The sequence below is a fragment of the Tympanuchus pallidicinctus genome, unplaced genomic scaffold (assembly GCF_026119805.1).
Source record: "Tympanuchus pallidicinctus isolate F22 unplaced genomic scaffold, pur_lepc_1.0 scaffold3, whole genome shotgun sequence".
NCBI classification, from domain to species: Eukaryota; Metazoa; Chordata; class Aves; order Galliformes; family Phasianidae; genus Tympanuchus; species Tympanuchus pallidicinctus.
The window spans coordinates 104296267-104318847 of record NW_026294747.1 but is presented as its reverse complement, the minus strand read 5'-3'; the positions used below and the strand labels follow the sequence as shown (position 1 = coordinate 104318847).

General features: G+C 40.4%; 1 protein-coding gene across 8 annotated transcripts in view; it reads right to left on the bottom strand.

The window, feature by feature from the left end:
* ELMO1 (engulfment and cell motility 1) overlaps positions 1-22581 on the bottom strand; it is a 290733-nt gene that overhangs the window by 101731 nt on the left and 166421 nt on the right. For all 8 annotated transcript variants that reach the window (XM_052695784.1, XM_052695782.1, XM_052695789.1 and 5 more), the window contains one exon: positions 2-138. In XM_052695784.1, the coding sequence (XP_052551744.1) occupies positions 2-138 (137 nt within the window). The remainder of the gene's footprint in view (position 1; positions 139-22581) is intronic.

Genomic DNA, 22581 nt, shown 5'->3' with positions numbered 1-22581 from the left:
CCTTATTGAAGTCCTCGGAAGTTGCCCTCATTTCCTTCCATGTCTTGTTCAAGAGCTGAATGCAGATGCAGAAGAACTCCTCAAACGATCTGTCATGTGTGAAGAACATGGGATGGAAATCATTGCACGTCTCACTGGCTAAAAACAGAAAAACAAGGAGTAGTGGAATAAAACATTTAAAGGAATGAGGAAAAAAAACCCAAACAACAACAACATCTCCCCAAACCTGCATGTAGTACAACCAGTCACAAACCATAATTCACAGCAATCCTAGTTCTAGTAGCAAAGGTTGTCAAAAAGTAATCCTGAAAATCTAGCCTTAAAGTTAATGAAACACAGTGCTTCTCTGCATGAGACCACCAGCAAGAGCAAGAGGAAGCAATGACCACCTTGCCTGAGTATTCTCACAGTGGGTGCCTAACCAATGCTACGTTTTTGTTGTTTTCAGGACAGAGAAAGACACAGAAAGAGGCAGAAACATAAATATCCTCAATGAAACAATCTTTCAACTGCTAACAGTGTGTAGTATATTGACAGCTGAGAACAAACACTAAACATCACCAGTGTTGGAAAAGACCTCCAACACCATCTGTTCCAATCGTCCACCTACCATCACTATTTCCCCACTAAACCATATCCCTTACTGCAACACCTAAATGTTTCTTGAACACCTTCAGGGATGGTGACAACCTCCCTAGACAGCTCATTCCAGTGCCTTTCTTTCCAGAGAAGAAATGTTTCCCAACAGCCAACTTGAACTTGAGGCCATTCCCTCCCATCCTATCACTAGTTACTAGGGAGAAGAAGCCAACTACCACTGTGCCAGCACCTCCTTTCGGGTGGTTGCAGAGAGCAATGAGGTCTCCCTTGAGCTCCCCCTTCTCCTAACAATCCCTGCTCCCTCAGCTGCTCCTCATAAGATTTGTGCTCCAGACTTCTCACAGCTTCACTGCCCTTCTCTTGACACACTCCAGGGCCTCAAAGTCTTTGTGTACCGAGGGGCCTAAAACTCAACACAGTACTCAAGGTTCCTCACCAGAGCCGAGTACAGGGAGATGATCACTTCCCTGCTCCTGCTGGCTGCACTATTTCTGATACAAGCCAGGATGCTATTGGCCTTCTTGGCAACCTGGGCACGCTGCTGGCTCACATTTAGCTGTGTCAACCAACACCCTCGGGGCCATTTCTTTCACACAGTCTTCAAGCCACTCTGTTCCAAGCCTGTAGCGTTGCCTGGGGTTGTTGTGGTCAAATAATATTAGATCAATATACTGAAATGTGAAGTTCTGCTGATACAGCTGATTAGCTACCATATTGTATATGGACATACCACAGAGGTAAACAGAGAAATCTAGATAGACATATGGATGAAAATATAACTGGTTAAATTTGTTCTTTGAAAATCACTGGAAACAAATGGATCTTATGTCACCTGTCCCTTATCTGGGATGGGGCAAGGAAAAACAAAACAAAAGAAAACAAAACATCACACAATAACAAAACGTTATTTATAAAAATCAAAATAAAAGAATACTATCATGATGATTCTAGAAAGGCAGAGTTTAGTTTGATAAGACTACTCTGAATCTCCTTGAGTGAACAGTAAGGGTAGAGCTGAAGCAACACTGAACTCTGGGCCTCTCTGAGAACCCAGGAACAAAAGGGGCTTTAGCCAAGGGCAGAAGAGGATCTTTAAACCCTGCCATCTCCAAGTAGGTTCCACATTTATCTTCTTTAGAAAGAGCAGTCATGTTGATTCAGTTCTTTATCATGTACCCTGTTCTCAAATCTCTGTTTCATCTCTCAGTTCTCCATCCAGTATTCTGCTCTTTTTCAGTAGTCACTCACGTGTCCATACAGCAGCATCTTCCCTTCCTTCAGGATCAAACAGTCATAGCTTAGGTATGTTTCATCCTCTTGAAGAATGGTAGTAGTACTCATCATTGGGATAAAATACCCTTTTCCTTGAAGCTGCATCATTGCATGATATTTTCTTTCTCTCAGTGAGACCAGAGAAATTAGAACAAAGAGAATGTGAATGGTAGAGGTAGGCTGACTCCTTGCATGAGATTCAAGCTCTTGGTCTCAGTGCCTCTAGCCACAAAAATACCCTTCCAGTATGCTTTGCAACTTCTGCCATGTTAGTAGCTGCTACAAACACCAAAGAAACACCAGATGTGCTTACAGTCACCTGAAGCCTCCAAGAAACGTGGTTTTTGATCTTTCTCAAGATGCAGTATTCCAATTACAAAGCAAAACTCTAAAGCTTAATTGTACATTTGAGGCTTAATTTTAACATTAGGCTTACTAAAATCTAATAAATTCCTCAGCTATGTAGCGAAGATGAGAGTTAATTTTGGAGCATAGGTTTCAATCTAATCAAATCAACGGCATTTACTTAAAAGGATGTGCTGACGGGGCAATTAGTCAAAGCAGAGACCTATATTTATGAGGCAGGGCTCAATTGCTTTAAAAGGACAAAACACCTCAGGCTAATTTTCAGAGCACCTTCAGTTTCCATTCATTCAGCAGGAGCTGCAAGGGCTCAGCGCTTCCAATAATCAGACCTTCAGCCTGTAATAATGTCAGAGAAACAACGGAACAGATTCTCAGAGGGCACTTGTCTTTAAGTCATGAAATACTATCGTGATGAGAAGAAATAAAATAACACCAAGCAGAAGAATGCAGCCTGCACTGTCACTGTAAATCACAGTGTGAAACAAGGCAATAACCCCAGCGCACACTGGCCTTTCTGGTCTTCCTCCGAGCCAAAGCTTATCTCTGCTCCTACTCATAATGATCAATAAATCAAAGTTAATAGAAAGGCTGGGGATTCTCATGATCTTGATTATCAGTTCTAACTCATGCTTCTTATCATAATCAAACCCTCTACTATGCTGACTACCATGCACGCAGAATCAGAGGTGCTGTCCTCCATCTTTTCTATAAATAAACACATTGTGGTTTATGCCTTTTCAGTCCAAAAATGAAAGAGTAAAAAATCACTGTTATTTATATAAGTGGAGAACGTTAGGACTGTCAGAAAGCAGAAGGAATCTTACGGCACAGAGCAAATCCTAAGAAAAATTAAAAGACAGACGATGCATACTTTCTTCAAAATTCCCACCAGCATTCAGACAGTGGAGAAAAATACCCAGAATTGATTTCAAAGGCAGCTTTTTGTATATCTCAAAAATTCTAGCCCAAGTAATTTAATTCAGTGGGAATACTGTAAATGAAGCACATCAGCAATCTTTATTAATCTTAGCGCGTATCTATAGGCTGCAGGTCAGCTCTACCTCCTGCTCAGTTTCTAAACATCTAGTGAGAGAAACCCTGACCCAACACTTTCTTTCTCCATTACTCAAGCAAGAGGAGGACAAAGAAAAAGGCAAAACTGAGTTACCAGTGGTTTTCAGATCAGAGTAAATACTTAGTTACAACTTCCACTGCCTCCATTCCTAAGTCAGTATCTCTGCTGTCAGGGTACTGCCTCTCTCCACTGAGTGGGCAAATTTAGTTGTCAAAACTTCTTGGATTTGTTGTTTTTTTTTTTCCCCACTAGCTTGCAGTTTGACTAATTGTAAACAAAAACAGAGATCCAGCATTAGAATTATTTGGAGACCTTTCACAAAAGAGCTGCATGAAAAATTTCTGGCCTTGAGCCCAGTAAGTACACTGTAACCTTCATTTTCACATGCAAGAACTAGCCACATTTGTAAGCAACGCAAAAACATACATATGGCTGCAACACAGGGACACAAATCATCATGATTATTTAATAACATCATCAAGTTTTAATTATGCCTCCATGAGATCACCTTTTAAAGGCAAGGCAAGTCGCAGAAGAAAGCTCCAGCCTACATAAATCAGGTGAAGATCTTGTTGATTTTTCCTTTCTTGGCACAGTTCTTGAAGCTGTACATCAATGTGTCACCTATCAGGATTTAAGTAGTCCTTCAAGCTTCTAGCTGATCTATAGCTGTGACTTTGAGGAAGAAGCTTAGTTCATCTCTCAACATAAATTGCACTGGCAGGAAAAAAAAAAAGAGAAAGGAAAAAAAAAAATAAAAGAAAAAAAAAAGAGCTGATTTCTATCTGGAAGTTTATGTGGTTACTTCAATGTGTATTTTTCAGTCTTTCCCTGAAACAATTCCTAAATTACGAGAAAGACATTCAAGCGTTCCTGACTGTTCAAACAGCAAATGGATACGATATGTTGTATTCTGTTGATTAGTAGAGGAAATAGAAAAAAGGAAAACAAATTGAGAAAGAAAAGTTTTTTTCTTCATTTTTCACTTTGTATCTGGATGCTCTCTCCCATGAGAAACAACATCATCAGGGACAAATTTCTTCTACTCTGTCAAGAGCAGTAATTTGCATATTTTTATACGCCTGTCTTGGAAGGGCAAAGGTACACTACAATGTTTCAATAACTGTTTAACTGTTTGATCTGAAGTACGACAGAGATTTAAATGTCAATGCTGCTGTGGTGTACAGAATACGGACAGTACAGATTTCTGTCTGCAGGACAGACTGTGGGAAAGGCTGAGAGCACCAGACAGACATCAGGCTGAGGTGTCACCTCTCACAGCCCAAACCAGTAAGAACCCAAGGCAACCAGTGCTGATGTTGCCCCTACTGCCCTCACATTTCTGCTTAAACACTCAAACAGATTGCAGGCTATGGTGCTGTTTACATCTTTTCCTTCACCTTAAGAACAATGGTACACACAATTTTCACTTGGAAGAGGGAAAACTGAGTACAGCTTTTTTCTCCTTTAAATTTATTTTGCACAATACTTGGAAGTAACATAGAGATGGTCTTTCTTTCCCCACAAAACTACGACAGGCTCACAGTGCTGCCCATTATTTTCAAGATGCATCCGTGGTGCCATGGGGAACAAGTTTGGGGTAATGTAAGTAGTCTTTTTTCAGAAAGAACAATTTTTGTCATCTTTTAAAGAGATAATACAAAAGTGATAACATTGCTCTGTATTCTCAAATATTTGAAGACCAGGCAGTGAGCTTCAATCAAATTATTTAGTTAGCCATATATGTTTATAATATAAAAACATACATTTATAGTAGCAATATGGTCCCCTAGCATTAATCTTGCCACACGTAAAAGGACAGACAGACCCTCAGGTAAGAAGTAGGCTCTGCACTGGTGGTGGTATTAGCAGATCCTTCATACTGCGAAACTCATCAAGAGAAACATGCCAAAATGCCTTTGAGATGAGGGAAGCAGATCTGCAGAATCTTGGGAAAGCAGTTTGCAAAGCTTCAATGAGAAAGTGGCTTGGAGATACTTCCCTGACTGAAAAATACCTGGAATCTGTGTGATCAGCTCCCCACACGATCTATTACCAAGCTGCTGTTTAATTCTGAGTGACTCATTTATCCCCGCTGCTTTTTGTCCTTGATTTCACAAAATGGAGTTGCTAATATTTGATAGGGGAGGAAGGGGGTTGCAGAGAGATCCACTGCAGTCTCTGAAATGCAGCAAGATATATATATGAACAGTGCAATATGGACTTTGGAAATATAATCTCCGCTAGCCTCCTCTGGGATTATTATTTGCAATAACAGAAGACAATCAAAGAGTAACTAATTCTCACTAGCCCTCCCAAGAGAAAGAGCACTGCAATTTCTGCTTCTCCCTGAAGATGAGATGAAGTAAAAATAAGTACTGCCATGACCATTTTTATATATACACAATCAAAAATTCTCTCAGTAATACATACAGCACATCAGAAAAAGTGCACTAGTACTGCAGAAGAACTGCAATTGCCAAGTTCTTTACACCAGTGACCCCTGTAGTCTGCTGGCAAAGATTTGAAATATCTCTGGCCACCCTTGTGTAACATGATAGGGAAGCAGTGTGGTTTAAGGCAAGTCAGGCCCATAACCACGGCAGTGCAATAATCCCAGAATCACAGTATTGCAAAATATCTCAAGTTGGAAGGAACCCACAAGAATCATCAAGTCCAACTCCTGTCTCCACAAAGGACCACCCAAAATCAAACCCTACGTTGGAAAGTGCTGTCCAAATGTCTCTCGAACTCAGGCAGCTTGGGGCCATAACCCTGGGCAGCCTGTTCCAGCGCCTGACCACCTCTGCTGCAGATGCTGTCCCTAACCCCAACCCGGCCCTCCCCTGGCACAGCTCCATGCCGTTCCCTGCCCTGTCGCTGTCACACAGAGCAGAGCTCAGCGCTGCCCTCCGCTCCCTGTGAGGAGCTGCAGCCGCCATCCGGCCTCCCCTCAGCTCCTCTGCTCTGGGCTGAGCAAACCAAGGGCCCTCAGCAGCTCCTCATACACCTTGCCCTTCAGACCCTTCCCTACCTTCACACCCTTCTTTGGGTGCTCTCTAACGATGTTATGCCCTGCTTCAATTGTGGTGCCCATTTGATGCACGTGCAGAATTTGGCACTTGCTCTTGTACAATTTCATGCACTTGGTGACTGTCCAGCCCTCACATCTGTCAAGACCTCTCTGCAAGGCCTCTCTGCACTTGACGGAGTCAACAGACCTCCAATTCAGTGCTGTCCTCAAACTTCACATGCACTCAAGTCTCCTGCATCCAGACACCATCTCAAGATCAAGCATCTCATTTGCAGATGAAGCACTTGATTCTGTAGAGAGGGGTGTTATTTAAAAGGCTTGCAGAACACCACTGATTACGTTTGCCTGCTTTCCAAATTTCTCAAATATCTACCAAACACACAGGAACCAAACAGGGGTTGCACATCTCCTGTTTATGCCAGCAAAATGCACTTTGTATCTTGTTCCAGTTGGACCCGTAGAGCAGCCCCTGGGAGACTGCTGACACTGCACCTGGGCACAGATACTGCCTTGCAGAAGCCATGCTCTTAAAATCATGGAGCATCTGCAATCTATGGTTTTCTGTAAGAATCCAGCTCTAGATTCTCAGCCCCAGTAAAAGAAAGAATAATAACAACAAAATACTGTTAATTTCAAGAGACAGCTTCCCTTTTGAATTCTTCCAAGTGGCACTTCCTGATTCATACTGCTATTAAGCATGAGCTGTGCTGTGGCAGCGTTGATCCCTCCCTATGGGTATCTTTTCAATATATTAGTAAGTCTGAACATCACATCTGAGATGGGACAAATTGCCAAAGCATGAGCTCAGTCTTACTGACAAGCAAATGCATACTGCAGCTTGCTTGGTATGTATATTTTAGCTCAAATTTTATCTTTGGAGTTCATATAAGAGAATGTGTCACGAATAGACTTATGAAAAAATTACTCTCAGGTAAATCCCTTACTGGAACAATCAATTATTTATAAAATTATTTCTAGAACACCATACCTAAAGCCTGTTATGCTCACTTACATGTATGTTTGTCTGAATGTGTGCATGAACCATTGAAAAAGATGTCAAAAAGATGTCACTTTTTTTTTGAGCAGGGGGCAGTTGCTTGTCAGATTCTGCCCCTTCCCACTATTAAAAAAAAAAAAGAAAAAAAGAAAAAAAAGAAAAAAAGAAAGATGTCCACATTCAGTGATTATCCTTAGCAAGAATCATCAACATTCAGCTTTGAAATCTATCGTGTCAAAAATCTTGGTGATGGTTTTGGCCCTCATTTTTATCTTGTACAACCAATTTCACATTACTCTGGCAGTTTATGGAGTAGTAATGATGCTACCAGTCATGACTTTCTTAGGGAACAGCACAGCTTAGGATTGGCTGTGATTTGAACTGAAGCCACTGACCTTTTCTATTTGAACTGAAAGTGTGAGATGCAAGTTCCTAAGCTTTGAGACACAGTAAAATAATACAGAGAGCTAAGCTGCATTTGTTAAACTCCGAATCTATGTATTATTTAAGAGTTCTGCTTCACCTGCATTGAAAAAAAAAAAAAGAAAAAGGATAAGACACTGGACTAATGAACTGTGCAGGATGTGCCACAATTTCCTCCAGAAGTAGGTGTATGTATGTGAAAATGTCATCCCAGAATTCCTGATGAGGGTATCAGAACCAATCAAAATCCATTTTTCAAATGAAAATTAAGAGTTCAGTTTGCTTCCCATTTCCATTTCTCACAAAGAGGATACTACAGAGCTGGTCACTGCGATACCCTCAGTCCTGGAGAGGAGGAGAACCAGTGCAAACACAGTCAAGGGGCCCAAAATTCATTTGGTGTTCACAGCACTACAGTAGCATACACACCATTATTTGCAAAAGTGATGAGTTGATCATGTAATGTAGGGCAGAAGTGTCCCTTCTTAACAAGCTAAGTAGAATTATCTAGAAATACATGGGTAAGAGAGACCACATACATCCAGTGGTTTACCTGGAAGAGAAAGGATACAAAATTCCTAAAGCGCAGTAAAACCACAACTCCTCATAAAGACGAAAGGCAACAGCATTTCTCCGAACCAAGATTTCTTATTAGGAGAGCAATTGAGAGAAAATGGAAGAAAAGTACATATAAAAGGCTTCTTACAGTCTGTTTGCCTTCCTTTTTCTAGGCTGACAATAAATTCCACTAGGCAATGAAAAGGAAAGATTCCACAAAGCCTCAAGCCTGAGGAGACGACTTAGATGCCTACAGTACATGAAGCCCCAAACCTCTTCATTGACTTAACTGGTTTTTCTTTGAAGATGATTACTGCTGTATCAGAAAATTGCCTTCCTTCCCCAGGATATCATTAAATAAAGGATCCATCGTTTAAAAATTCCCCTCTCTCACTTTCCCAAATAAAAACAGAAGAATTTCCACTTCTGCAGTACAAGCCAGTAAAGCCTGCACTTACAGCTACCAGCAGATACGGCTGCTCACAGCTGGCATCTCTGCTCCATCCATAGGGAAGAAGTTCAAGAAATGAGGTACAGGCAGACTCAACCTGTTACAACCAGAGCTGAGGGCAAACAACTGAATGAAACCAATGCAGCAGAATTTGTCCACATACCGGGCTGATTTCATAGAAATATTTCTCTTTGTAAACACAGAGACTTCTGCTTACAATGGACCTGAAGACCAAGCAGAAATGTAAACAGAAAGCCAAAGTGCAAGGAGAGGAAAGTTACTAAAATGATTCTTATACACAACAAGGAACTGAAAAAGATTGCAAAGAATCAGTGCTGTTCTGATAAGGGCTCTCCATCTCTTTCCATAGAAGTCTATTTTTATTTGTGATAAAACAGGTGCTGGATATGAATAGATTTGAATTGCCTCTATGATGTGTCACACCACTCTCCTGGCCAACCAGGAAAGCACTCGAATTCCCCCTTCTCTCCTCTGCTATTCCCAGTATAAAAAAGCAGCAATCAATAACAGTAAGAAAACGTGCTTTTGAAATCTGATTGATAAACAAGAGCATTGTTGTCAGAGGTGAGGGAGCATTTCATCTGCATTAATCAGGCACTTCTAGGAGAAAACTGTGAGTTGAAATGGTATGGAAAACAAGGGCTTATATTTGTCATACCAAAAAAAGAATGTCTGTTGTGAAAAAGAGACAGAGATATGCAAGAACAGATCTGCAATTATGCGACCGTGTATCTACAGCATCTCAATAACAATATTAAAGAATGTTAACAAATCAACATGATAAACCTCCTTAGGGACTAAGCAATATTTATGGTCACTGCTGGTAAGAATACAGAACAGAAGGGTATTGCACATATAAAGCAGAAACGACAGAGGTGTGTATAAAAAGTAGGCATGGTTGGCAAAACTTCTTACAGAGGTTGACACCATTGCTCTGTCAGGGTCCTGTACACAAGCCAATGATGGTAACATGAAGGCTTAAAAATCATTTTAAAAAGCATTTCTGACATTTTCTAAGTCTGTGGACTGTTTGTCTACTTGTAGGCTGATTTATATAGATGGAGGCATTTACAGAAGGCCAACTAAGCTCCAGCATAACGAGGGGAACACCTTATCACATCTGCTAAATGCTGATACCCTAGTCCTTTCCTTGCAAGAGCCTCTTTCTCCTAAGCTCTCAAAGAAACTAGCCTATCCATATCTCCAGACAAATCAAGAAGAATGACAGTAACAGTGGGGAGGCAGACATTCTCAGCATTCATAAAGAGCAGCATGCAGGCAGTCACAACGTGTAACCAGTCTTTTCAGTCCTACAGTACTCACTGGCAAAGTTTGTTCCTAAATGCTGTACTCTTTCTGCTAACTATTGCATCTCCACAGACCCAGATCACTGAGGGCTGGAGACAGAAATGCCCATGTGCTGAAGCAGGCACCTGTCCTGCCTTCACTTGTGCATCTCCTTGCTGTCCCCACAGGCAGCACACTGAGGGAGCATCTTTCAGGGCAGGACTGCTGATGTTTCACTTCTTACTCTGACTTACTGCTTCTCCTCCTGAAGCGATTCTTGCCACAATGATTACTCTTACCACTAATTACCCATTTCCTTTATATGAGAAGCTACATAGACTGCACTACAGGTTGTACAGCTCATGCCTCTCCAAAGTCCTTCTCTGAGATACTTCATCAAGAAGATAACTCTGGTTGCCATTTGAAATACAAGCCACGCTGTTTTGATTCACAAGAGAGAAGCTGTCACTGAAAATTAATTCTGCTCTAAATAGGCTGGCTTGGGCTCCATCTGCAAGCAAAATTTAAAGGAGCCTGTGAAAATCTTCAGGAAAACATTGCAAACACCAACCTTGTAAGTCTACAATCTTTGTTGTCGTTGTTACGTCCCTAGACAGCTACCTAAACTGCCGCCATTCCTCCTTCCCTCACATGGACCTTTTCATTAAAACAAAAAAGTTTAAAATGGCAATGTAAAAAAGATATGTGGTCACTGTTAAGACAACTGTTTTGAAAAACACTGTTTTTCCCCCACTGGTATTTGATCTTACAAGTGAGCAACAGCAGGAGAACTGCAAGGAAGAAAAATGAGCAGATGGAAAAGGCAACAAATATGCAGGCAAGCCAGGAAGGAAGAGAATACTTTTTCCTGGTACTCAGTCATTCTTCTATTATAAATAAGAGGCTACAACTGAACTGCCCATGCAGAGCTGGCACAGACTAGCCACAAGCTCTCTGCATCACAGTCAGAGGTGTCGGCACGTGCGCTGTGCCTCCTTTGGTGCACTTTCATGACAAGCTGTTAGGCCACCTCCAACACCCATATGGTGGGCTGTAAGTTAAGCTGCCCGACACCCTGCCTATTCAGTCAGGCCAGCTACCAAAGTGCAAAGCTATGGGAGGAAAAATGATTGCTTATCTAAGAAACAAGTAAACCAGCTAAACTTACGCTACTCCTCTGCCACCTCAGAAAAGGCAATCAAAGCACTCGGAATTACTCCGTTTGCTTTGAATCAAACCTGGCTAAATTCAAATGCCAAACAAGGTGAAAGAATGAGACATGGGGAAAGAAAACATCACTATAAAAAAAAAAAAAGATTGCTATGATTAAGGTGAGGGAATTGCACTGTATCACACAACCTTGAGCAACGGTAACTCATCTTTCATGTTAGACCTACTTCTGAACTGTGCTGAAATTAAACTGTTTGCACAAGTACCAGTAGATGCACACCTACAAGTTCTCCTTGACTTTTTAAAAAATATATGCAGCACAATTACTATTCCAGCCCTATTTAGGACAACTTCACCTTAGCAATATTATCTCTCCTCCCTCGCCTTCTACATCCCCAAAGATTCTGTACTTCCCTTAAAATGTATCAATGGTTGGACTTGATGATCTTGAAGGTCTATTCCACACCAAATTATTCTATGATTCTACATGTCAATACACATATTAGGCATATTGTCAAATAATTTTTATTCCCTGTTTATGAAAGTGAAATGTGGAAAAGAGGAAAACAACCACCGGATACCCATTTGACCAAGAAAATGCTGTGCAATTTACTCCAGGCTGATGAAACCATAAGAGTGCTAAGTGAAGCTGAAACTGTCAAGTGCTGCTGCAGCATATATTTTCAAAGAAGCCAGAGAGAACTGGTGAGGGTGCATCTCCTGGTCTGTAGCCCGCCTGCTAGGTGAGGCAGTGACAATCTAGAGGTGTGTAGGGAAACACAAACCTTGCCTCTCCACATGAACTCAGTCACCACTGGAAGCCAGTTGGCCTTATTGAGGTGAAGATCATTAACTCCCTCTGAAAACTGCATCTTCCTGTCTAGCTACTACTGCCTAAATTGCCTTCTCCCTCTACAACATGTCTTAGTTTGTAAATTGTGTTTGTAACTATCTGGACTATACTTCTAAAAATGAAACTGCTGAAGCATAGTCTTGTAACATAGACCAAATGGAATAATTAAAACAAAACAGGAAAAAAAAAAAAAAAAAGGAACAAGTCACATGGTAGGAAGCAAGCTGCTCAAAAAACATTGCATCTTAGTGCTTGATTGTGTATACATTGGAGATCATCACCATAATGCACTGTGTAAGTGCCAAGCATCTTCAAATGGCCCTGCGAACATTCATCAATCTCCAAAAGAGCATGAGTCAATATTAATTCTTCAGATGTCAAACTTAACCTCTTGAAAGGCACACAAAAAATCAAGTAATTAGAACATAGGTTTAGCAACAAGATAAACAATTTGAACAACACATTTCCAAGCGGCACATTCAATTCATAAGCCATTCCAATGGAGCTTTCACTTCACTCGCTAACTTAAATGTGACTGATATAGCAGCTACCAGAGCATAGTTTCAGACAGGTAAAACTACTATCATTAAACATTTTAGAAATGTTTAATTAGGCTGTAACATCACCTTGCTTTAATTTATTGCTCTTCTTCATAGGCTGAAACATAAAATCAGCAATTCAGTCATACTATAGTAAAAAATGTTAAAATGTATTTTAGTCTAGGAATCATTGCTCTTGCTTAAATGTGTTTTGGAGAGAGCAAGCATTAGAAGTTATTCCCCTTCTACATCCTGGGGCATGTAGCATTCAACATTAAGACATAATTCATTATAAAACCACGCCGTTTAGGTTATAAAGAAGCTTAGAGAATCACCTAGTTGAAGAAATGAAGGATGCAGGTTTTCTTCTTGTTATGCTTGGCATAAAAGACCTTGAGGATAAATGAAGTGAATGTGGGGAAGACTGGGAAAGAGGCCCAGAAAATGCTTTAAGACTCGCAGAATTAGTTTAATAAGGAGGAAATGTGTTCTAAAGCCAGAACATCCCTGGTGCTAATAAATGCACAGTATTCCCCTGTAGCTTGTTCCACTACTTATCTATTCTAAGGCCTTGTTGTCATTGTTATTTGATGTACATTTTCTCTTTTTTATAGTAAATCTGTTATTTGTTTTGTCCTTGTTGACTACAGAAACTGAATAAAGTAATTTTTACATCATGCCTTGAGGCTTCCGATGACAGTTATATCTTTCCTATCACTTTATTACACCCTGACCATGAGTAATTGGCTTAATTTCTCCTTGAGAGTCTTTATTTTCCCAAGCGTGTTATTACTCACACCAGAAATATGTCTGTATGCATAAAGATCACAGAATAGTGACTTATAAAGATGAAAACAGCGATTTCTCAGAACCAAAAAAAAAATACAGCCAAAAACCTTTCAGCTGAAATTTCTCTTTTGGACTACAGCTGTTTTAAAAAATGGAACTAAGCTAAGCTGCTTAGAAATTCTCTCCCATTACTCCCATTGCAGACACTAGGAAATTTCAGGCAAGGAAAATAAAAACCAGCTCAGACGACTTCTTTTGGCTCCTGTATTCAGATTTAAAATTAGTTCACAAGATTTAGGATTACTGCTTAGTTGGTTTTTCACAAGGCGTTATCCCAGCCACGTCTCAAGAGGCACTGCATAAGAGACAAGTGTAATGCCCTTGCTTTTGTTGAAATAAACTGGTTCATAACACAACTTAAACAGTACCAATTCATCGCAAAAGCCATCACTGTGCCCTCAGAAAGCATTCTTCAATTCTCTCTTGAATGAATCTGACAGCTGTGTGTACAGGTTATTTGCATCTGTTTACAAACTGTACAGTAATCCACCTTGTGACAAGTTAGAGAACTAAGAACCAAAGAACTCAACAGGAAACAATTGAGATTTCAAACGCTTTTTGGGATAAATGGTTTAATTTCTCCACCACAAATAGGAAAGATTAGAAATGCTGGTTTCAAAATCACTAAGGCAAACAGAGCCTCAGATTGGTTTTATGAGAAAAATAAAACATGAATTCCTCCCCTGTTACACCTTGAGAGAAGCAGTAGAAGCTTTTGTTGAGGTAGATTAAAATTCAAAGGCAAGAAATTTTCCCCAGCAAGGAATCAAAGAGAGCCTGAATTGACGCCATTCAGAACATGACTTTTTCTCCCCAAATTGAATTCCAACTTGGTTCATTACTGAGAAAACTTCTGCTGAGCACAGACAGGAACCAAATTTGGAAGTTTACTGACATTAGCAGCTCAGAGTAATACATCACCTGAAAATGGATCCTGCCCTGTCTCCACTTGGGATGTACTGCATGTGAGGAACTAAAACCCAGTCAGTGCCAGCTTCTCTCTCCTGCTGGGGGTAACCACAGCCAACAGCTCCTTGTGGGCACTGGCAAGACACAGCTCTGATTTCTCTTTCCTACAAAGAGTCATGCTAGTTTTTCTAGAAAAATGGCCTGCAAGCTGTACCTGTGCTGGTAACTCTGGGGGCACGTCTCATAGTGCGTATCTACCTTCTGCAAGGCACATGTATCTATTAAAAAGTTCAGAATCCCACAGGTTTTCAGAAGCTGGAGCACTGCTCGAGCTGTATGCCCCTCTGCTCACCCAAACTAGGCAGCACCTCTGTCTGAGCAGATGAGGGGTTTCTGTCACCTCTCAGAAGCACCCAGTTTAAGGAATAAAACCACCCACATGACCACATGTCTCCAGTCTGTCCCCATAACGTGCATGCTGGCCTGGCACATCCTTGGCTCACCACCTACACTGCTCACCCTAGACACACAGGCAGTGGGCCTCTCACATCTTGCCAGCAGTTCAAACCAAATGTTTTAAAGTGCTTAAAATGTGGAAATAACCACAGTTCCATTGAACATTCCCAAAACTTTGTCTTACAGATGCTTGAGATTTCAAAGCTACCCATGTGAAGGCATCCAGTTATGAATTAAACTTCTACACAAGCTTCAGGACATTCTGTTTCACATTAAATATCTCCTATACCGTGTACCACTACCAGGGCTTTGACAAGAGCTGGTGGTACTGGACATGGGTGCAAACACTGGGTGGCTCTGGCAGGATGGAAATAACATCAGAGAAGAAGCTTTATGTGAAGTAAGAAAGATATGCAGGGTTGCCTGTGCTCAACACAGAGGGAAGGAATGGCTAATCCCCAACCCATGAAGCCCTTCCCCCCTTGCATGTAGGGGCAGGTTTTAATGCATTTGTTGTGTGAGGATGCTTCGAGTATAGGAACACAAACATAAGGCTTACCCTTAAAAAAATAAAAAGAAGGGGAAAAAAAAAAGGAAGTTGGCAGGCAGAAGGGTGAAATTGGTTATTGCCAGAGCTACTCCAAAAGCAGGCAAAGCTTTGGAACACATTTTGAAAGAAAGTAAATAAAAGAACACTGAGGTGGACAGAGGTTGTGATAAATATTGCACAGGTGTGCTAAGAAGAGATCAAGTCTGACTCATCTAATCTTCTTTGACAAAATAACTATTGTTTCTCGGGACTGAAATGTGGTGGACTTTATCTGTGCTGCAGACAGATTAGTTCTCCTGTACCTGACTAGTTTCAAAAACATATTTTGATATAACACTCCGTGCCTGACAGAAAATCATTAGTTCATCTGGAGAAAGTGGGATTTGATATAAGAACTGGTGAGGTGAGTGAGATGCTGGCCAAAGACGGAAATGACAAGAATAAAAAGGAAGGGGGGAAGTTATCAAGCAAAGAGTTGTATTACTGGGATTTCTCCAGTGTTAGTTTTGAACTCTTTTAAAATATACTTTCATTATAAACACAAAATGAAGGAGTACCTCCAACATACTTTCATTTAAACATTGACACAAAACATAGGAGTGTCTCTATAAAAGTTGCTGGAGCTCAAAGCTGGTGGCATGGCTGATTTTATCAGTGTGCCATAAAGGAAGAACTTAAAGACCCCTAGAAATTGGAATTGTACAAAACCAAACAGAAACAAGTGAAAGATTTTGAGTAATAAAAAGGATTTCTACCATAACTCTGAGACTCGCCAGTTACAAAAAACAGCAGAGAAAGAGCACCTTGTACACAGAGCCATAGCCCTGACAAAAATGCCAAGAAAACCAGTATTAATCCTAAAATGTACTGTTGAGGAATTTCTAATACAAGTAGTGAAGAAGCAGTACCAAAATATGAGGCACGGGTAGAATAATGCCTCCAATTCTGTACACATGATAAAGGACATAACAGAACAAAGTGCAAAGAAGGGCTCTTAGAACCATCAGCAAATGGAGAAGAATATTTGAATGGGCTGAAATGACTCCATTTAATCTAGCAGGATAAAGGCTGAAATGAAATAATATCAATATATGGGGGAGGTGAGAGAAGCAGAAAGAAGAGAGCTATTAAAATACAGAACAAAGCTGGCACAAAGATAAACAGGTTGAAAATCATGCTGAATATATTGAGCTGGAAATTAATAGGTTTCCAACCCTTGCACACATGAGAAGAGCAGTAATTAGTATATGGATTGAGCTCAATAAATCCATGAATGGGGATAGATGATTTGGCTACCTGCAAAGGCCAATGATCCAGTTTAAGTCCTCATTTTCAGCTCTGCAGTTGCACTGCTCTCTGCATTTAGATCATTAAGCCTAGGCTAGCTACCCTATAGCGACTGGCTGCTGTGTGCAAATACTGCTGCTGCTTCTTTTAACCTTAAGTTGAATAATATTCATCTATTGAAAATACAATAAGGAAATTTACTGACCATACACATCATCTACACAAAAAAACCCACTGTCTTTTGGGAAATGGAAGTTGCTCATTCTGCCCAACAGCAGGAGGCCTTTTTACTTGAAACTTTGTAATCCTTTACTGGAAACTACAAATTGCACCAGTGACGGTGCTGCATCCTTGGCCAGAACAAGCACTAGAGAAGTCAGGGATGGTTCAAAATACTTCAATAATCATTTATGACACAGCTATCTTACTGAATGATAACTGCTTACACATCGAAATGCATAAAATGAGAGAGTAAACGAAGGCCCTGCACTCGTACAAACATACTTTCCAACAGTCCCATAATGACTACAAATACTGCAGTGTTACTTTTTCCCCTTTTCCACTTCAAATTACTTACTTCGTACACACATCTAAGAAACTGCCAATAAGTAAAGACTGTGTATTTCCAGATATCTGTGCTCTGCTCTCAGATAAAGCAGTTGGAATTCTAGGTGGATGCTGCCGTGGACTAATGGGCATTGCTGCAAAGCCCACGTTCACTCTACAGTGCAACTGCTGTAGGGCTGGACCAAATAGAACTGTTTTCAGTAAGCTTTGTTCATAAACTGTGAACTTGGATGTAGCAATGAGCACTGAATTAAGCAAACTCCTTTTCTTAGCATAAGAATAATACCACAAAACTCCATTTCCCAAGGATTCAGTTTCCTGGAGTGTACTACAATGTACTACATTTTTCTTTTCTTGAGAGTGATTGTTTAAATGCTCTAATGTGTTTCATTTCTCACAATAAATCTACCAGAATGTTAGAAACAATTTTGCCTTGTGCATCTACAACTCAATTCAGCTTTGACCAGAGGAGGCACATTCAGCTACTCTTTCCATTGCTCCAGCAAGATGGTGTAAAATCAAACTACATCTTAGGCTCACACTGACAGAAAAAGAGCAGGCTTTAGAAACGAGGCAACATTTTTAATTATTAAATAGATCACTCAATGTTACCAAATAGATGATTGAGATTTTTCGTATTGAAGAGATTACCTCTCTGACACATCACTGCAAAAAGTCTTAACAGTCACCTCTCATACTTCAATACTGCTGGATTTTGAGAGTGCTTTATTTTTGAACGCAAATCTCTAAATTAACAAAACACAAGGAAATGTCAGTTCCAGCCAGGCACCACACAATGATGGCAGCTGCTCTATTTTGTGCTGGATCTACCAGAAGCAGAACTCTTCCATTGCTTTGTCGAGGTATTCCTTACTGTTTCAAACCATACCCTTCCTGCTTAAACAGCGCTGCTCCTGAGCATCTCCAATTCCACTTCCATCAGCTTACCCAAACATCTCCTTCTCTTCAGCCAGCCGAATTATGCTAACAATACTGATTTCAGGAGAAGGAGGAACAAAACAGTTTCAGCCCTAAAAAAGTCTGAGCAGCATTTGAGATGAACTGTCACAGCAAGTAGCTGCATAAAATCAGAAATGAGAAACATGTTTGTTAACAGAGTACAAAAAACCCACATCTGCTCAATATGAACATTTTTGGAAGAGCTATGAGGTGAACACACCTGCCTCTGAACCAGAGGCAGAACTAAGTGGAACAGTCCAACACATGAGATAGAATAAACCTCTCTACTTTGAAGGGAGCACGATAACACTATATAATAGATCAAGTTCTTAGCTATGAAACAGGTTTTCAATATTATCACCACCACTAATTATGTGTTTTTGACAGCAGTGAACAAGAACCTGCATGCCATGATCATAAAAACCTGCACCAGTGGCCACAGCTGAAACGCACCACCTACTGCCTCACTGTGCTCACATCCACTGTTTGGTCTTTATCAGCATTCAGAAAAGCATCAGTGAATGTTAATAGGTGCATTTTTTTCCATATGGAAGAACGCAATTACACATTATACACCTTTGCTTCAGAAGAACTTCCACGTCAGACCTCCCCTCTGCTATCATCTGTTGCACAACAACAAAATGTAATGGGGTATTCATGGGAAGGGTCAACCTCTGCTGCCATACCACCAACATCTGCCTCTGCCTCTCTGTGGGACAACATAATAAAATAGAAGGCATTAATTCCAGAGCAGCCTTTGTAATTTAGCTATGGCAAGTTCACTGACAAGACCAAAAGAAGACCGTTATTTGTATTGCAGGGGAAGTTTATTTATTTGTTTTGAAACATCCTCTGGATCATTCCTGACTATGAGTGGTGCTGATCCACATTTTGCATGAATCATAGCATAAGTGCCCATTAGCATGCCTGCTACTGGGTACACTTTGTTGATAATAATGAGCATAGCATCAATGACTCAAGCTTCACCATTTTGACACAAAATACTGACTTTCTCTCTCATTATTGACTTCCAGGGTGGCATCTTGCATGTTGCGCTAATAGAGCTGTCAGAGGTCTAATATGCAAGCAGAGGAAGAGCTGTGGGAAGACAATTCTATTAGAATAAGTGAACAGTGCTGAAAGAATAAGAAGAAAATTTAAGCTCCAGGCAGAGCCTGGATGCTCAAAAGCATCTTCTTTCTGTTTCTGATATAATTTTAAAAAAGCAGCAAGCTTTTTCTAAAAGCTTATCTGATTATCTCCTCCAAACTTTCCCCCTCATTGTGAGTTTGCTTGAAAAATATTACTTCTCATAAATATTGTCTTTTCTAATACAACATGTACAGACTACCATCTTAGCTGCAAGGAATACTATCAGACCAAGACATTCTTCCCCAGGAAGGACATAAAAACTGCACAGTTTAAAACAAACTGAAAAGGCCTGCAGAACACGAAATTCCTGCCAGCCCATGGCATCTCCTTTTCAACAAGAGGAAACAAAATGAAGGCAGCAGTGCAGAATGATAACGACTACTTACAAAGAACAGCAGTTTTAATCTATTGATAATACCAGAAAGCATAAACAAAGCATTGGAATTCACAGTGACCCTTATTTCCATGACACATCAAGCCACATTGCACTGTGCCCACTTCCAGAGGAGGAACCTCTCACAGAGCTCCTGACATGTCTCTGCAGAACCTCCTCCTTTCTTGAGAGCAATTATGTTTTAACATGAACACCAACTAAAGCCAAGAGCAGGAGAACCACAGGTTCTTGAATTGCATTACTACTAGTACCAGCAACTCTGCAAGTGCTGTGAAGGTAGAGAACAAGTAAGGGTAATATTTTGTGGTAGTTATGGTACTTTATCCACAGCCAAAAGAGAAAATGTCTCTGTTAAATGCAGATTAGATCAAACTCAGAGCTGGCTGGACTGGCTGATAAGGGCAGTGTTGGCACAAGTGATGGGTGCTTTTTAATTAACGTAGACCAAGTACTTCGCAAGTCACGTGAGAGAGAATTCAGGCTTAGTCACAACAAGCATACACAACAGATTAATAATAATAATAATAATAATAATAATAATAATAATAATAATAAAAGCCCAGAAAGGCATAGAACTATAGAACATCCTGTGTTGGAAGGTTGGAAGCATTACTGAGGCCAGCTCCTGTCTCCACACAGGACCCCCCAAAATCCAAACCCTATGTCTGCTAGCACTGTCCAAACAGCAGCCTTCAGCTGTGATCCCTGTCCTGGAGAGCCCATTCCTGACCACCCTCTGGTGAAGAACCTGTCCCTAACCCCCAGTCAGATCCTCCCTGACACAGCTCCATGCCTTTTCCTCATGCCCTGCCACTGTCACCAGAGAGCAGAGCTTGGTGCTGCTTCTCCGCTCCCCTCATGAGGAGCTGCAGATCACCACGAGGCCCTCAAGCTCCTCTTCCCAATCACCCCCTATATCTGAATCAGCAAATTATGACCAGGAAACTGTGTTGAATATTGGCTTCGATGCATTGGAAACAAGAGCGCTAGTGTTAGAATACTGCAAAGTTAGCATCATTAGTAACAGAAAAAACACTGTATGAAAGTTTGTCAGGACCTATTGAACCAACATGAGGCTGAAGATGACAGTTTCCTGGGTCACATCACTACCAGTGACAAGTCATGGTGTCACATCTAATGAGCTGGAGTCCAAAGGACAGTCCATGGAGTGGTGACACGTGAATTCCCCAATGAAGAAATGTTCAGGACATGGCCCTCAGCAGGTGATGTGCAACTCTGACCACTACATTGTGATGCTGACTAAGCAGAAGACTTGAACTTCCAGATTCAAGCCAGAAAAGATAGACTTTCTCTTGGAACATGGAAATGCCAGGTCCCAAACCAGTTTGAAGACTGTGGAGCACATCACCCATCTGTCTGGATTGTCCTTATCACGCTCACTGCAAAGTCAGATTTAGCTTTTTATGACTTTCATCTGTTTGGGCTGATGAAAGACAGACTGAGTGGACAACAGTTTCCTAGCAACAATGCTGGCAAAGCAGCTGTGAAACAGCTGATCACCTCTGCTGGTGAAGGTTTTTACGATTGTGGCATGAGGGCTCTTGCTCATCTCTGAGGAAAATTCGTAACGAGAGGTGGTGATTATGTTGAAAAATACTGTTCTGTAGCTGAGAATGGAATCTACCAAATAGTGTTACTGTGCTCTTTGTATCTATTGTAGCTTCCATGGAAATAAATAGGAGTACCTATGTACTTTCCCTAGTTCTATTAGGATTAAGACATCTCAAGACAGAGTACATCTTGGAAATATTTCTAAAGGAAGTTTCTTCTGATTAATTTGAAGAGCTTGCATCAGAAGCCAAAGAGACAATTCACATAAAAACTTTGCTCCTGCATATATATTCAAACAGACAAGTGTCAAGAAGCCTTCTAGAAATAGCATTTGAAGAACTGCATTAAAACACTGCTTTATGTACTGGCTTTGTCGTCTCTGCATAGGAGAAGAACGAGATGAATAACCTTTGTACAGAGAGCAATCAGATATTTTAAAGGCCTTCTATTTATTATAGTAATTTTGGAGACCTTGGGACTAATTGTGGCAATACAAGTCAAATTGTACCAGGCTTAGATTTTGACTCACTTATTTGTGGGAGAATAAGTTTCTCTAAAAATGATGAAAGGGAAGTCCCATGATCTGGTCTGCAGAGAAAGGATGAAATTATAGATAGAAAAGTCTTCCAAACCAATATACAGTAAGTGATATCTTAGTTAACACATGAAAGAAGATTAAAGAATAACTTCTTAATATGCCCCAGGTTATGATCTGAGAAGAATTAGCCATGATACCATTTTCAGGGAAGAATTACTTAAATTTACTTTTTAATTTTCCATGAATTATTTCTTCTATTATCATAAATGAAAATTAATCAATTTTTTTCATTTTTCCAAGCTTTTAACTTTTTTTTAGGTCTTTTCAAGGGGAAGAAAATGCAAACCAGATCTCACTGAACAAGAATTGCCTACCCTTTTTTAATGTCCCAGATAACCTACAGATGATAGTAAACCATCCTTCTGAAATAGTTAAATACAAATGCTACCACAATATTTAATATAAAACATTTGAAAGCGGAGAAAAAAGAGATTTTTTTTCAGAGAATAAAAGCATGTGAAACAGACTCTGAATTAACTGCAATTACCTGATTACCATCTGCTTAAGACCATACATTTCAGCATTGCTTTTTGTGTTTGTTTAAAAACAGACAAGGTGCAGATTTTCTTCTGGAAACAGAAATCTGACACGAATGGCTGCGATTGTGAAAAAGATCCCAACAGCACTCAGTGAAAGAAGAA